The 17876-nt window shown below is 39.7% G+C and overlaps 1 protein-coding gene across 5 annotated transcripts in view; it reads left to right on the plus strand.

Moving 5' to 3' along the window:
- The window catches only part of LOC133635399 (contactin-associated protein-like 4), a 207247-nt gene that overhangs the window by 171960 nt on the left and 17411 nt on the right, over positions 1–17876 (plus strand). For all 5 annotated transcript variants that reach the window (XM_062028564.1, XM_062028565.1, XM_062028566.1 and 2 more), the window contains 4 exons: positions 3084–3323; positions 7184–7408; positions 15343–15476; positions 15667–15754. In XM_062028564.1, the coding sequence (XP_061884548.1) occupies positions 3084–3323; positions 7184–7408; positions 15343–15476; positions 15667–15754 (687 nt within the window). The remainder of the gene's footprint in view (positions 1–3083; positions 3324–7183; positions 7409–15342; positions 15477–15666; positions 15755–17876) is intronic.

A 17876-nucleotide genomic window follows, 5' to 3' on the forward strand; every position in this document is an offset into this window, starting at 1 on the left:
AATGACTATGAGAAACCTTGGAGAGGACCGCATATGTGGGTAACCCCCCCCCTCTAGGGGAGACCGAAAGCAACGGATGTCGAGTGGGTCTGACATAACATTGTGAAAGTCCAGTCCACAGTGGATCCAACACATCAGCGGGAGTCCAGTCCACAGCGGGGCCAACAGGAAACCATCCCGAGCGGAGACGGGTCAGCAGCGCAGAGATGTCCCCAACCGATGCACAGGCTAGTGGTCCACCCGGGGTCCCGGCTCTGGACAGCCAGCACTTCATCCATGGCCACCGGACCTATGCAACTCCCCCTCGCAAGGGACAGGGGAGAAGAGGAGAGAAGAAAAGAAACGGCAGATCAACTGGTCTAAAAAAGGGGGGGTCTATTTAAAGGCTAGATTATACAAATGAGTTTTAAGATGGGACTTAAATGCTTCTACTGAGGTAGCATCTCTAACTGTTACCGGGAGGGCATTCCAGAGTACTGGAGCCCGAATAGAAAACGCTCTATAGCCCGCAGACTTTTTTTTGGCTCTGGGAATCACTAATAAGCCGGAGTTCTTTGAACGCAGATTTCTTGTCGGGACATATGGTACAATACAATCGGCGAGATAGGCTGGAGCTAAACCGTGTAATATTTTATACGTAAGTAGTAAAACCTTAAAGTCGCATCTTAAGTGCACAGGAAGCCAGTGCAAGTGAGCCAGTATAGGCGTAATATGATCAAACTTTCTTGTTGTTGTCAAAAGCCTTGCAGCCGCATTTTGTACCAACTGTAATCTTTTAATGCTAGACATAGGGAGGCCCGAAAATAATACGTTACAGTAATCGAGACGAGACGTAACGAACGCATGAATAATGATCTCAGCGTCGCTAGTGGACAAGATGGAACGAATTTTAGCGATATTACGGAGATGAAAGAAGGCCGTTTTAGTAACACTCTTAATGTGTGACTCAAACGAGAGAGTTGGGTGGAAGATAATACCCAGATTCTTTACCGAGTCTCCTTGTTTAATTGTTTGGTTGTCAAATGTTAAGGTGGTATTATTAAATAGATGTTGGTGTCTAGCAGGACCGATAATCAGCATTTCCGTTTTCTTAGCGTTGAGTTGCAAAAAGTTAGCGGACATCCATTGTTTAATTTCATTAAGACACGCCTCCAGCTGACTACAATCCGGCGTGTTGATCAGCTTTAGGGGCATGTAGAGTTGAGTGTCATCAGCATAACAGTGAAAGCTAACACCGTATTTGCGTATAATGTCACCCAGCGGCAGCATGTAAATACTAAAGAGTGCAGGGCCAAGAACCGAACCCTGGGGAACTCCGCACGTTACCTTGACATAGTCCGAGGTCACATTGTTATGGGAGACGCACTGCATCCTGTCAGTAAGATAAGAGTTAAACCAAGACAAGGCTAAGTCTGACATACCAATACGTGTTTTGATACGCTCTAATAAAATATTATGATCGACGGTATCGAAAGCGGCGCTAAGATCAAGAAGCAGCAACATAGATGACGCATCAGAATCCATCGTTAGCAATAGATCATTAGTCATTTTTGCGAGGGCTGTCTCCGTAGAGTGATTTGCCCTGAAACCGGATTGAAAAGGTTCACAGAGATTGTTAGTCACTAAGTGTTCATTTAGCTGCTGTGCAACAGTTTTTTCGAGAATTTTGGAAATAAACGGAAGGTGGGAGACCGGTCGGTAGTTTACCATGAGGTCAGGATCGAGGTTAGGTCTTTTGAGCAGAGGATGAATAACCGCTTTTTTGAATGCTAGGGGAACAGTGCCGGAGGAAAGTGATAAGTTTATAATATTTAACACTGATGGACCTAATAATACAAACAGTTCCTTGATAAGTTTCCCAGGAAGTGGGTCAAGTAAACATGTTGTTTGTTTTATCCCACTTACACGCTGTAATAATTCCTCTAATGTTATTTCATCAAAAATAGAGAGACTATTTTGGAGGGCAGTGTCCGTCGTATATACAGTCGTATTTGTGTTAATAGAACCCAGTTGTAGCTGGGATGCGTTGTCTTTAATCTCCTTTCTAATGAGTTCAATTTTCTTATTAAAGAAATTCATAAAATCATCTGCCGAGTGGGTGGAGCTACTGGGAGGAGTCCCTTGTTGGGTTAGCGATGCTACTGTACTAAACAGAAATTTAGGATCGTTTTTGTTGAGGCGGATGAGATTTGAGTAGTATTTAGCTTTAGCTAAGGTAAGCATGCGTTTATAAGTTATTAAACTATCACTCCATGCTTGATGGAAAACCTCAAGTTTAGTCGCGCGCCATTTGCGTTCCAGTTTTCTACATGATAATTTATGAGCTCTAATTTCTTCTGTAAACCATGGGGTGCGCCTTTTAGGGGCCCTTTTTTGCTTTAGCGGTGCTATACTATCAATAATTTCGCGCAAGGCATCGTCAAAGTTGTTAGTGAGTTTATCAATAGAGCCGACATAATTTGGGAATGGTGCTATTACCGAAGGCAGTAGGTCAGCAAGAGTCATCGTTGTGGCAGCATTAATGTTGCGGCCGCTATAGCAGTTATTATTATTATTAGCTTGTTGACAAAGAGTCAAAACTTCAAATTTTATAAGGTAATGATCGGACATTACTTTAGTATATGGAAGTATCATAACTTTGGAGGTGGTGACACCCCTGACAAGCACTAGATCTATTGGAAACAGAACACCTTCGTGTTGCTTCCCATCCTACACAGTGGAGTTTTTACAAGCCTTCTTCTTGGTAGGATCAAAGACAGCTTTTGTCTTCTCGCCGGTAACTCATGGCAACACAAAGTCTTGTGATAACTTCGATAGAATTATTCTGACAATAAATAAACATGGGAATGGAGTGTGACTAATCCAAAAGGTGTATGGGTGTGACTATGTGTAAAGTTAAAGTACCAATGATTGTCTCACACACACACACACACACACTAGGTGTGGTGAGATTATCCTCCGCATTTGACCCATCACCCTCACCCCCTGGGAGGTGAGGGGAGCAGGGAGCGGCAGCGGTGGCCACGCCCGGGGATAACTTTTTGGGTGATTTAACCCTTTTTATTTTCAATCATTTTTTTCAGGCGGCACAGCATCCAGACAAAAGGGCTTTTTGGGATGTATCCGCTCTCTGCAGCTAAACGGCGTCATTCTCGACCTGGAGGAAAGGGCCCGGATCACCCCGGGGGTCCAGCCTGGATGTCCGGGCCACTGCAGCAGCTACCAGTTTCTCTGCCAAAACCAGGGTCGGTGCGTGGAGCAGCACAGCGGTTTCTCTTGCGACTGTCGTCGGTCGTCCTACACCGGAGCCTTCTGCCACGAAGGTAGGACGTTTTTAGGCAGGCACGTTAAAATTCTCACTGGCTCATCATATTTAATTGTCGATGTTACATGCAAGAATGTATTGTTGGGTATGGAAGCAGCGTCCATGAAATGCTCAGTCATTCACAAACAAGGACAGGGCGAGGGTCACCACTTTGTCTACAAATGCCCGAGCAGATTGTTTAAGAAGAACATTTATCAACCAGCTATTGCAAGGAATTTAGGGATTTCACCATCTACCGTTCGTAATATCATCAAAAGGTTCAGAGAATCTGGAGAAATCACTGCACGGAAGCGGCAATGCCCTTGACCTCCATTCCTTTAGGCGGTACTGCATCAAAAAGCGACATCAGTGTGTAAAGGATATCACCACATGGGCTCAGGAACACTTCAGAAAACTACTCTCAGTAACTACAGTTGGTCGCTACATCTGTAAGTGCAAGTTAAAACTCTACTATGCAAAGCCAAAGACATTTATCAACAACACCCGCTGGGCTTGAGCTCATCTAAGATGGACTGATGCAAAGTGGAAAAGTGTTCTGTGGTCTGACGAGTCCACATTTCAATTTTTTTTTTGGAAACTGTGGAAGTCCTGTCCACAAGAGGAAAAGAACCATCCGGATTGTTGTAGGCGTGAAATTCAAAAGTCAGCATGTGTGATGGTATGGGGGTGTATTAGTGCCCAAGACATGGGTAACTTACACATCTGTGAAGGCACCATTAATGCTGAAAGGTACATACAGCTTTTGGAGCAACATATGTTGCCATCCAAGCAACGTTACCATGGACGCCCCTGCTTATTTCAGCAAGACAATGCCAAGCCACGTGTTACATCAACGTGGCTTCATAGTAAAAGAGGGCGGGTACTAGACTGGCCTGCCTGTAGTCCAGACCTGTCTCCCATTGAAAATGTGTGGCACCTAAAATAGCAGAAGGGAGACCCCCGGACTGTTGAACAACTTAAGCTGTACATCAAGCAAGAATGGGAAATAATTCCACCTGAGAAGCTTCAAAAATGTGTCTCCTCAGTTCCCAAACCTTTACTGAGTGTTGTTAAAAGGAAAGGCCATGTAACACAGTGGTAAAAATGCCCGTGACAACTTTATTTGCAAAAAAAAAAATAGATTTCTCAGTGTGAACATGAAATATCTTGTCTTTGCAGTCTATTCAATTGAATATAAGTTGAAAATGTATTTTTTTTTTTTTTACGATTTACACAACGTGCCAACTTCACTAGTTTTGGCTTTTGTAGCTTGGCTCCAAGTTCCACATTTATACCCGCAATCCACGCAGACCTCACTCCAGCAGCAGTTCATCCTCCGTATATTCAGCTTCAAAAAGATAAGGTTCTGAATCCTCATTTCTCCAAAAATAGTCGTCTTCGTTGTCCGTTACCACGTCTGCCATGATTAGAAGGCGCTCGTGTTTGTTTCCGGAAGTAGGAACACGCATTTGTTGTCGGAAGTGCGCTGCTATGGAAACGGAATTAAATGTGCTGAGGAAGGAAGTTCTGGCAATGCTTAAAATGACCAAAATATGATAAATATTGTCCATATTACATAGTGTTATGAACATGTCTGTTATGTTATCTTTATTATACTATATATAAGGTTCTTTATAGGTTGATGGAGGGTTTTGAAGTTGTTTTAGATTGATCCAGCTCGTATTCTTAGGTTATTTAAATTAAGAGGAGAAAACTACAATTTATATATACATATATATATATATATATAATATTGATTTTTGAAATAGGTAAAGTAAGAAGGAATACAAAATACAAATGTATTTCAGTTTTAGGAGTTAAATGGTGGAACAAGCTCAGTGATGAGTTGAAGACATGTACTTCTTTGTTAAGGTTTAAGAAAGCCTTGAAAGGTGAAATAATAGAAAATTATTAAAATATAATAACAATTACTTTCATCCCATTGATTTTTTTTTTAATGTTGATGTTCCAGGTAATCTTATTTTCAGTGAAGGTAAAGAATAGGCAAATATAAGCTTTGGCTTCAGCCTATTCCTTTTTCTGGCATTCTTTTTCTTTTCTTTTTGTGTGTAAATGTGTATGATTGTTAAATATGTATAATCTGTACTGTTAAACTGGTCACACAAAATGGTTGCTGGTTGATTATATGATCGAAATTAGCTTATTTCATTGATTAGAAGGCTGCTTTTTGCAAGCGTATTTTTTTTCCACAAAAAAATAAGAGTTGTAGAAATGATTGGAAACTCAAGACAGCCATGACATGATGTTCTTTACAAGTGTATGTAAACTTTTGACCACGACTGTATTTCCATATATGGTCGAGATTTACTCAAAGAGCTTTGTGCGAGTCCGCCATTGTAGTCCGACATTGTAGTAAATAAGTTCCTTCTTTTTCTCTATCCTCTTGTTGTGGGGCAGACTGGCCCGTACATGCACATGCATCCTCCGCTGTTGTCATTTCTATTACAAAGTAGCGTATAGGTCAAACTTATCTGTCTTTAGACTCGCTAGGAAATCCCAAAAAATGACAGCGTGGCTGGCGAGGAGAAGACACAGTCAAAGTGGAGGCACGTGAATAAGACCCGCCCGCAAAACGGCACACCCTGAAAAGACGGTCAGAAAGCAGCTTGAAGATGGTCAGTAAAACATCATCCATGAACATCTTTGACCAAAGAACTACCATGACATGTTATGTAGACCACAAGGAAGTGCTTTACATTCAGGAAAAATATCATATGACCCCTTTGAATCATGCAATATTTAATAAATCATTAAATAATTAAATCAATAAGTAATTAAATTGTTAAAAAATTAAAACATTTAAAAAAATAAATGAATAAAAAATAGATGTGCATTTACATTAACTAAATGATTTACAAATTTAATTTTAACTATTGCATTCCAATTATAAATCATTAATGATACTTTTGAATAATTATTTAACAATTTATTTATCTATTTTTAACTCTGTTCCATTTGACCCTCCATATAAAGGAGAATGTGTGGTCAAAGTAAATTGCCTGATAAATCTTAATATATGATTAATGCAATGTTTTTTTGTACCTTAATCACATGCGGTGATGCACACCCCTGGTAAAAATACTTATTTTTCCTTTTTCTATGCATAATAACACACAAAATATAGAACCAATCTCTCCTCTCGCTTTGCCAATTGTGTTGAAGTTTATTAACATTAGAATGAGTTGAGGGCACTTTCATAATCCTGACTTTTGACACGATACAGACTTCCGACATCGTTTGAAAGGCAATTGATGCGTGAGTGTCCGTTAATGTAATCCTTATGCTTAACCTTCTTGACAAAGAGTTAATTATGTCATTATGGTGCGTTCAAAGCCAGGGAGGGAGTGAAGAGGACATACTGTCACGGTCAATTCAATATCTGCTGACTAAAGGATCCTCTTCAGCCAAATCCAATCTTCTCTTGTTGAAGCAAGGTTAAAATATATATATATATATATATATATATATATATATATATATATATATATATATATATATATATATATATATATATATATATATATATATATATATATATATATATATATATATATATATATATATATATATATATATACACATACAATCATGGTCAAAAGTGTACATACACTTGTAAAGAACATAATGTCATGGCTGTTTTGAGTTTCCAATCATTTCTACAACTCTTATTTGTTTGTGATGTAGTGATTGGAGCACATACTTGTTGCTCACTAAAAACATTCATGAAGTTTGCTTCTTTTATGAATTTATTATGTGACACAATTCAAGCAATTCCGTCATCTGATGATAGAATTCTTTGTCATAAAACTGTCTGACAACATAATGTATGTAATACAGAGCTGACATTGCCTGTTTCAGAGATCTCAGCCAACTTTAAGTCCACCACATCCATAAGATATACCCTCAAGGAGCACCACGAGCTGAGCCCAAACCACAGTGCCTTGCCCTCATCCATCTTCTCTGACATGACGTCGAAAGGAGAAAACGTCACCCTGAAATTCAGGACCAGGCAGAGCCCCGCTCTGCTGCTCTTTGTCGACTCCTTCCACCGGGAATACCTCGCCCTGATGATCAACGAACATGGTAAGTGCACTCACCGCTTGTTATAGTGAATACAAAACATACTTTCGCTGATATGTTAGATCCACTATGGACTGGACTTTTATTATGTCAGACCCACTATGGACTGAACTCTCTCACTATTATGTTAGATCCACTATGGACTGGACTCTCACACTATTATGTTAGATCCACTATGGACTGGACTCTCACTATAATGTTAGATCCACTATGGACTGAACTCTCTCACTATTATGTTAGATCCACTATGGACTGAACTCTCTCACTATTATGTTAGATCCACTATGGACTGGACTCTCACTATTATGTTAGATCCACTATGGACTGGACTCTCACACTATTATGCTAGATCCACTATGGACTGGACTCTCACAATATTATGTTAGATCCACTATGGACTGGACTCTCACAATATTATGTTAGATCCACTATGGACTGGACTCTCACACTATTATGTTAGATCCACTATGGACTGGACTCTCACTATTATGTTAGATCCACTATGGACTGGACTCTCACACTATTATGTTAGATCCACTATGGACTGGACTCTCAATATTATGTTAGATCCACTATGGACTGGACTCTCACTATTTTGTTAGATCCACTATGGACTGGACTCTCACTATTATGTTAGATCCACTATGGACTGGACTCTCACACTATTATGTTAGATCCACTATGGACTGAACTCTCTCACTATTATGTTAGATCCACTATGGACTGGACTCTCACACTATTATGTTAGATCCACTATGGACTGAACTCTCTCACTATTATGTTAGATCCACTATGGACTGAACTCTCTCACTATTATGTTAGATCCACTATGGACTGGACTCTCACACTATTATGTTAGATCCACTATGGACTGAACTCTCTCACTATTATGTTAGATCCACTATGGACTGAACTCTCTCACTATTATGTTAGATCCACTACGGACTGGACTCTCACACTATTATGTTAGATCCACTATGGACTGAACTCTCTCACTATTATGTTAGATCCACTATGGACTGGACTCTCACACTATTATGTTAGATCCACTATGGACTGAACTCTCTCACTATTATGTTAGATCCACTATGGACTGAACTCTCTCACTATTATGTTAGATCCACTATGGACTGGACTCTCACTATTATGTTAGATCCACTATGGACTGGACTCTCACACTATTATGCTAGATCCACTATGGACTGGACTCTCACAATATTATGTTAGATCCACTATGGACTGGACTCTCACAATATTATGTTAAATCCACTATGGACTGGACTCTCACACTATTATGTTAGATCCACTATGGACTGGACTCTCACTATTATGTTAGATCCACTATGGACTGGACTCTCACACTATTATGTTAGATCCACTATGGACTGGACTCTCAATATTATGTTAGATCCACTATGGACTGGACTCTCACTATTTTGTTAGATCCACTATGGACTGGACTCTCACTATTATGTTAGATCCACTATGGACTGGACTCTCACACTATTATGTTAGATCCACTATGGACTGGACTCTCACTATTATGTTAGATCCACTATGGACTGGACTCTCACACTATTATGCTAGATCCACTATGGACTGGACTCTCACAATATTATGTTAGATCCACTATGGACTGGACTCTCACAATATTATGTTAGATCCACTATGGACTGGACTCTCACACTATTATGTTAGATCCACTATGGACTGGACTCTCACTATTATGTTAGATCCACTATGGACTGGACTCTCACACTATTATGTTAGATCCACTATGGACTGGACTCTCAATATTATGTTAGATCCACTATGGACTGGACTCTCACTATTTTGTTAGATCCACTATGGACTGGACTCTCACTATTATGTTAGATCCACTATGGACTGGACTCTCACACTATTATGTTAGATCCACTATGGACTGGACTCTTACTATTATGTTAGATCCACTATGGACTGGACTCTCACACTATTATGTTAGATCCACTATGGACTGGACTCTCACACTATTATGTTAGATCCACTATAGACTGGACTCTCACTATTATCTTAGATCCACTATGGACTGGACTCTCACACTATTATGTTAGATCCACTATGGACTGAACTCTCACACTATTATGTTAGATCCACTATGGACTGAACTCTCACACTATTATGTTAGATCCACTATGGACTGAACTCTCACACTATTATGTTAGATCCACTATGGACTGAACTCTCACACTATTATGTTAGATCCACTATGGACTGAACTCTCACACTATTATGTTAGATCCACTATGGACTGAACTCTCACACTATTATGTTAGATCCACTATGGACTGAACTCTCACACTATTATGTTAGATCCACTATGGACTGAACTCTCACACTATTATGTTAGATCCACTATGGACTGAACTCTCACACTATTATGTTAGATCCACTATGGACTGAACTCTCACACTATTATGTTAGATCCACTATGGACTGAACTCTCACACTATTATGTTAGATCCACTATGGACTGAACTCTCACACTATTATGTTAGATCCACTATGGACTGAACTCTCACACTATTATGTTAGATCCACTATGGACTGGACTCTCACTATTATGTTAGATCCACTATGGACTGGACTCTCACAATATTATGTTAGATCCACTATGGACTGGACTCTCACACTATTATGTTAGATCCACTATGGACTGGACTCTCACTATTATGTTAGATCCACTATGGACTGGACTCTCACACTATTATGTTAGATCCACTATGGACTGGACTCTCAATATTATGTTAGATCCACTATGGACTGGACTCTCACTATTTTGTTAGATCCACTATGGACTGGACTCTCACTATTATGTTAGATCCACTATGGACTGGACTCTCACACTATTATGTTAGATCCACTATGGACTGGACTCTTACTATTATGTTAGATCCACTATGGACTGGACTCTCACACTATTATGTTAGATCCACTATGGACTGGACTCTCACACTATTATGTTAGATCCACTATAGACTGGACTCTCACTATTATCTTAGATCCACCATGGACTGGACTCTCACACTATTATGTTAGATCCACTATGGACTGAACTCTCACACTATTATGTTAGATCCACTATGGACTGAACTCTCACACTATTATGTTAGATCCACTATGGACTGGACTCTCACACTATTATGTTAGATCCACTATGGACTGGTTACCCACATCTGCGGTCCTCTCCAAGGTTTCTCATAGTCATTCACATTGACAAATACTTTTGGCATTATAGGTATTTGGAATACCCATTATTTTATTTTGTTAAACATCTTCAGAATGATCCAACATCAGTGAAGTAACAAATATGATGTTGTACCAATGAACATAATTCCCCACAGATGCAGTAATCCTAATTGAGTCATATTCCCCCTCATGTTTGCATAAGTAGCCTTATGTCCCAATACTCACATTCACAACCAAACTACCGCCTCTCTATTTGAGTCTCTGCAGTGCTGAACACGCTGTAGAAACACATGGGAGGAACCCTTAATTGTTCCGAGTACAGTAGTGGTACTTTGACATGCAAGTTAAATGAGGAATAAAAGTTTATTCAGTTCTTTAACAGAGATCATAACTCAAAATAGTTGACTTTCTCATCAATCAGTCTGAAATCTGAAAGGAATTGAAATTACAGTCGTGGTCAAAAGTTGACATACACTTGTAAAGAACACGATGTCATGTCTGACCACAGGACTTTACGCCAGATAGGGCGACCAGTGCAATGGACATCGAGTGGATCTAACATAATAGTGTGAGAGTCCAGTCCATAGTGGATCTAACATAATAGTGTGAGAGTCCAGTCCATAGTGGATCTAACATAATAGTGTGAGAGTCCAGTCCATAGTGGATCTAACATAATAGTGTGAGAGTCCAGTCCATAGTGGATCTAACAAAATAGCGTGAGAGTCCAGTCCATAGTGGATCTAACATAATAGTGTGAGAGTCCAGTCCCATAGTGGATCTAACAAAATAGCGTGAGAGTCCAGTCCATAGTGGATCTAACATAATAGTGTGAGAGTCCAGTCCATAGTGGATCTAACATAATAGTGTGAGAGTCCAGTCCATAGTGGATCTAACAAAATAGTGTGAGAGTCCAGTCCATAGTGGATCTAACATAATAGTGTGAGAGTCCAGTCCATAGTGGATCTAACATAATAGTGTGAGAGTCCAGTCCATAGTGGATCTAACATAATAGTGTGAGAGTCCAGTCCATAGTGGATCTAACAAAATAGTGTGAGAGTCCAGTCCATAGTGGATCTAACATAATAGTGTGAGAGTCCAGTCCCATAGTGGATCTAACAAAATAGCGTGAGAGTCCAGTCCATAGTGGATCTAACATAATAGTGTGAGAGTCCAGTCCATAGTGGATCTAACATAATAGTGTGAGAGTCCAGTCCATAGTGGATCTAACAAAATAGTGTGAGAGTCCAGTCCATAGTGGATCTAACATAATAGTGAGAGTCCAGTCCATAGTGGATCTAACATTATAGTGAGAGTCCAGTCCATAGTGGATCTAACATAATAGTGTGAGAGTCCAGTCCATAGTGGATCTAACATAATAGTGTGAGAGTCCAGTCCATAGTGGATCTAACATAATAGTGTGAGAGTCCAGTCCATAGTGGATCTAACATAATAGTGTGAGAGTCCAGTCCATAGTGGATCTAACATAATAGTGTGAGAGTCCAGTCCATAGTGGATCTAACATTATAGTGAGAGTCCAGTCCATAGTGGATCTAACATAAGAGTGTGAGAGTCCAGTCCATAGTGGATCTAACATAATAGTGTGAGAGTCCAGTCCATAGTGGATCTAACATAATAGTGTGAGAGTCCAGTCCATATAGTGTGAGAGTCCAGTCCATAGTGGATCTAACATAATAGTGTGAGAGTCCAGTCCATAGTGGATCTAACATAATAGTGTGAGAGTCCAGTCCATAGTGGATCTAACATAATAGTGTGAGAGTCCAGTCCATATAGTGTGAGAGTCCAGTCCATAGTGGATCTAACATAATAGTGTGAGAGTCCAGTCCATAGTGGATCTAACATAATAGTGTGAGAGTCCAGTCCATAGTGGATCTAACATAATAGTGAGAGTCCAGTCCATAGTGGATCTAACATAATAGTGTGAGAGTCCAGTCCATAGTGGATCTAACATAATAGTGTGAGAGTCCAGTCCATAGTGGATCTAACATAATAGTGAGAGTCCAGTCCATAGTGGATCTAACATAATAGTGTGAGTCCAGTCCATAGTGGATCTAACATAATAGTGTGAGAGTCCAGTCCATAGTGGATCTAGCATAATAGTGAGAGTCCAGTCCATAGTGGATCTAACATAATAGTGTGAGAGTCCAGTCCATAGTGGATCTAACATAATAGTGTGAGTCCAGTCCATAGTGGATCTAACATAATAGTGTGAGAGTCCAGTCCATAGTGGATCTAACATAATAGTGTGAGAGTCCAGTCCATAGTGGATCTAACAAAATAGCGTGAGAGTCCAGTCCATAGTGGATCTAACATAATAGTGTGAGAGTCCAGTCCCATAGTGGATCTAACAAAATAGCGTGAGAGTCCAGTCCATAGTGGATCTAACATAATAGTGTGAGAGTCCAGTCCATAGTGGATCTAACATAATAGTGTGAGAGTCCAGTCCATAGTGGATCTAACAAAATAGTGTGAGAGTCCAGTCCATAGTGGATCTAACATAATAGTGTGAGAGTCCAGTCCATAGTGGATCTAACATAATAGTGTGAGAGTCCAGTCCATAGTGGATCTAACATAATAGTGTGAGAGTCCAGTCCATAGTGGATCTAACAAAATAGTGTGAGAGTCCAGTCCATAGTGGATCTAACATAATAGTGTGAGAGTCCAGTCCCATAGTGGATCTAACAAAATAGCGTGAGAGTCCAGTCCATAGTGGATCTAACATAATAGTGTGAGAGTCCAGTCCATAGTGGATCTAACATAATAGTGTGAGAGTCCAGTCCATAGTGGATCTAACAAAATAGTGTGAGAGTCCAGTCCATAGTGGATCTAACATAATAGTGAGAGTCCAGTCCATAGTGGATCTAACATTATAGTGAGAGTCCAGTCCATAGTGGATCTAACATAATAGTGTGAGAGTCCAGTCCATAGTGGATCTAACATAATAGTGTGAGAGTCCAGTCCATAGTGGATCTAACATAATAGTGTGAGAGTCCAGTCCATAGTGGATCTAACATAATAGTGTGAGAGTCCAGTCCATAGTGGATCTAACATAATAGTGTGAGAGTCCAGTCCATAGTGGATCTAACATTATAGTGAGAGTCCAGTCCATAGTGGATCTAACATAAGAGTGTGAGAGTCCAGTCCATAGTGGATCTAACATAATAGTGTGAGAGTCCAGTCCATAGTGGATCTAACATAATAGTGTGAGAGTCCAGTCCATATAGTGTGAGAGTCCAGTCCATAGTGGATCTAACATAATAGTGTGAGAGTCCAGTCCATAGTGGATCTAACATAATAGTGTGAGAGTCCAGTCCATAGTGGATCTAACATAATAGTGTGAGAGTCCAGTCCATATAGTGTGAGAGTCCAGTCCATAGTGGATCTAACATAATAGTGTGAGAGTCCAGTCCATAGTGGATCTAACATAATAGTGTGAGAGTCCAGTCCATAGTGGATCTAACATAATAGTGAGAGTCCAGTCCATAGTGGATCTAACATAATAGTGTGAGAGTCCAGTCCATAGTGGATCTAACATAATAGTGTGAGAGTCCAGTCCATAGTGGATCTAACATAATAGTGAGAGTCCAGTCCATAGTGGATCTAACATAATAGTGTGAGTCCAGTCCATAGTGGATCTAACATAATAGTGTGAGAGTCCAGTCCATAGTGGATCTAGCATAATAGTGAGAGTCCAGTCCATAGTGGATCTAACATAATAGTGTGAGAGTCCAGTCCATAGTGGATCTAACATAATAGTGTGAGTCCAGTCCATAGTGGATCTAACATAATAGTGTGAGAGTCCAGTCCATAGTGGATCTAACATAATAGTGAGAGTCCAGTCCATAGTGGATCTAACATAATAGTGTGAGAGTCCAGTCCATAGTGGATCTAACATAATAGTGAGAGTCCAGTCCATAGTGGATCTAACATAATAGTGTGAGAGTCCAGTCCATAGTGGATCTAACATAATAGTGAGAGTCCAGTCCATAGTGGATCTAACATAATAGTGTGAGAGTCCAGTCCATAGTGGATCTAACATAATAGTGTGAGAGTCCAGTCCATAGTGGATCTAACATAATAGTGAGAGTCCAGTCCATAGTGGATCTAACATAATAGTGTGAGAGTCCAGTCCATAGTGGATCTAACATAATAGTGTGAGTCCAGTCCATAGTGGATCTAACATAATAGTGAGAGTCCAGTCCATAGTGGATCTAACATAATAGTGTGAGAGTCCAGTCCATAGTGGATCTAACATAATAGTGTGAGTCCAGTCCATAGTGGATCTAACATAATAGTGAGAGTCCAGTCCATAGTGGATCTAACATAATAGTGTGAGAGTCCAGTCCATAGTGGATCTAACATAATAGTGTGAGTCCAGTCCATAGTGGATCTAACATAATAGTGTGAGAGTCCAGTCCATAGTGGATCTAACATAATAGTGTGAGTCCAGTCCATAGTGGATCTAACATAATAGTGAGAGTCCAGTCCATAGTGGATCTAACATAATAGTGTGAGAGTCCAGTCCATAGTGGATCTAACATAATAGTGTGAGAGTCCAGTCCATAGTGGATCTAACATAATAGTGTGAGTCCAGTCCATAGTGGATCTAACATAATAGTGTGAGTCCAGTCCATAGTGGATCTAAGAGTATACATTATTACTCCAGATATTACTTGACATGTGTGTGTTAGGTGCACTGGAGTTGAGGTACAAGTTGCACAGCAGCAGAGATGCAGAAGTGCTTGGAAGCAGCGTGAAGAACCTAGCAGATGGACGCCTGCACTCAGCGGCCATTAGGAGGCGAGCAGAATATGTCTCCATCCAGGTAAACATGATCACTAAGCTAGCGTAAACATGCCAAGTTAACTTACATAGTTTTGTAAAGCTTTACTTATTTGGGCGTTTCTGCTGTTACGCAACAAGGAAATATTTGGAAGGTTCTATTTGTCTTTTGCAACAATGAAGATTCAAGGATAGGTAGGTCGCTGTTCTTTAATGAGGGATCGTTTTTGCAGGTTGACGAGAATCCCAGAGAGAGCTTCATCTTGACATCTGATGAAGACTTCGACGGCATCAAAGTGATTATTGTGGGTAGACTACACGGTAAGTGAGGACCATTACTGCACTTTGCCCGCTGAGGGTTGTGTCAACTTAAATGGATGAACTCTAATTACCATTAATACAGGTTGCTTGTTAAGATCTTAACGAGTTATTAACTTCGAAAATGTTTTTTTTATCAAATACTTATTGGTCCTATGTGCAGTCGTGGTCAAAAGTGTACATACACTTGTAAAGAACATCATGTCATGGCTGTCTTGAGTTTCCAATCATTTCTACAACTCTTATTTGTTTGTGATGTAGTGATTGGAGCACATACTTGTTGCTCACACAAAACATTCATAAAGTTCGGTTCTTTTATGACATCAATTTTTGTTTCATCTGACCACAGAAGTTTACTCCATAAGGTCTTATCTTTGTCCATGTGATGTCAGATGAAACAAAAATGGAGCTGTTTGGCCACAATACCCAGCAATATGTTTGGAGGAGAAAAGGTGAGGCCTTTAATCCCAGGAACACCACGCCTACCGTCAATCATGGTGGTGGTAGTATTATGCTCTGGGCCTGTTTTGCTGCCAATGGAACTGGTGCTTTACAGAGAGTAAATGGGACAATGAAAAAGGAGGATTACCTCCAAATTCTTCAGGACAAGCTAAAATCATCAGCCCGGAGGTTGGGTCTTGGGCGCAGTTGGGTGTTCCAACAGGACAATAACCCCAAACACACCTCAAAAGTGGTAAAGGAATGGCTAAATCAGGCTAGAATGAAGGTTTTAGAATGGCCTTCCCAAAGTCCTGACTTAAACGTGTGGACAATGCTGAAGAAACAAGTCCATGTCGGAAAACCAACACATTTTCATCCGGCAGATCATTAAAACAACGTTCTTGCATCTCAAAACAAACAAACAAAACAATCGCTGGCTTCCTCGCTGATAAAACATGGTAGCACAATATGACACAATATGACAATACCAAAACAAAGACACAATATGGCAATAACAAAACAAAAGGAAGACACAATATGACAATACCAAAACAAAACAAAGACACAATATGGCAATAACAAAACAAAAGGAAGACACAATATGACAATACCAAAACAAAAGGAAGACACAATATGACAATATCAAAACAAAAGGAAGACACAATATGACAATACCAAAACAAAACAAAGACACAATATGGCAATAACAAAACAAAACAAAGACACAATATGGCAATAACAAAACAAAAGGAAGACACAATATGGCAATAACAAAACAAAAGGAAGACACAATATGACAATACCAAAACAAAAGGAAGACACAATATGACAATACCAAAACAAAAGGAAGACACAATATGACAATATCAAAACAAAAGGAAGAGACAATATGACAATAAAAAAGAGCATACAACTTAAATCTTTAAAAACATTATATTGACAGATAGACCTAATGTTGATCTACAGATTTAAAATGTGAAAAATAATAATAAAAAATAATAATACTGAATAATGACACATTTTTTATATTTTTTTGACCAAAACCCCTTTGGGGTCCCCGGGATCAAGCCTGAGTGGAGGCCTAAATGTATATTTTGTATACATATATTGTATTGGTTTTTAAAATCAAAAATATCAATCAATCAATGAAAGTTTACTTATATAGCCCTAACGAGAGACTCAAAGGGCTGCACAAGCCACAACGACATCCTCGGTTCGGATCCCACATCAGGGCAAGAAAAGAACTCAACCCAATGGGATGACTATGAGAAACCTTGGAGGGGACCACAGATGTGGAATGGCCCCCGCTTGCTATGACTTTTCAGTGTGCGGCCCTCAGTGGGAAAAGTTTTGGACACCCCTGAGATAAGGAAAAATGGGAGGGCATCACTTGTAAAAACGGATACAATTTCTTATGATACAGTACATGTTTTTTTTTGTCCAACAGGACACTTGTGTACCACTCAGTGTTTTGATACATCTTCGGAACTATTTTTTAAAATTTTATTATTTGTTTTTATTGTTATTGTCAGGTTCAAACACTGATGACATCTATTAAACAAGAAAAGAGGCAAAGAATTAAACAGAGACAGAATTCAATTTGGACTCAATTGAGGAGACACGCCTGGACACACTGTACCCTTGTACAGTATCTCAGCACGCTCTGCCAAAAAATTGCATGCCT

The sequence above is a fragment of the Entelurus aequoreus genome, linkage group LG19, assembly GCF_033978785.1.
Source record: "Entelurus aequoreus isolate RoL-2023_Sb linkage group LG19, RoL_Eaeq_v1.1, whole genome shotgun sequence".
Taxonomy (NCBI): Eukaryota; Metazoa; Chordata; class Actinopteri; order Syngnathiformes; family Syngnathidae; genus Entelurus; species Entelurus aequoreus.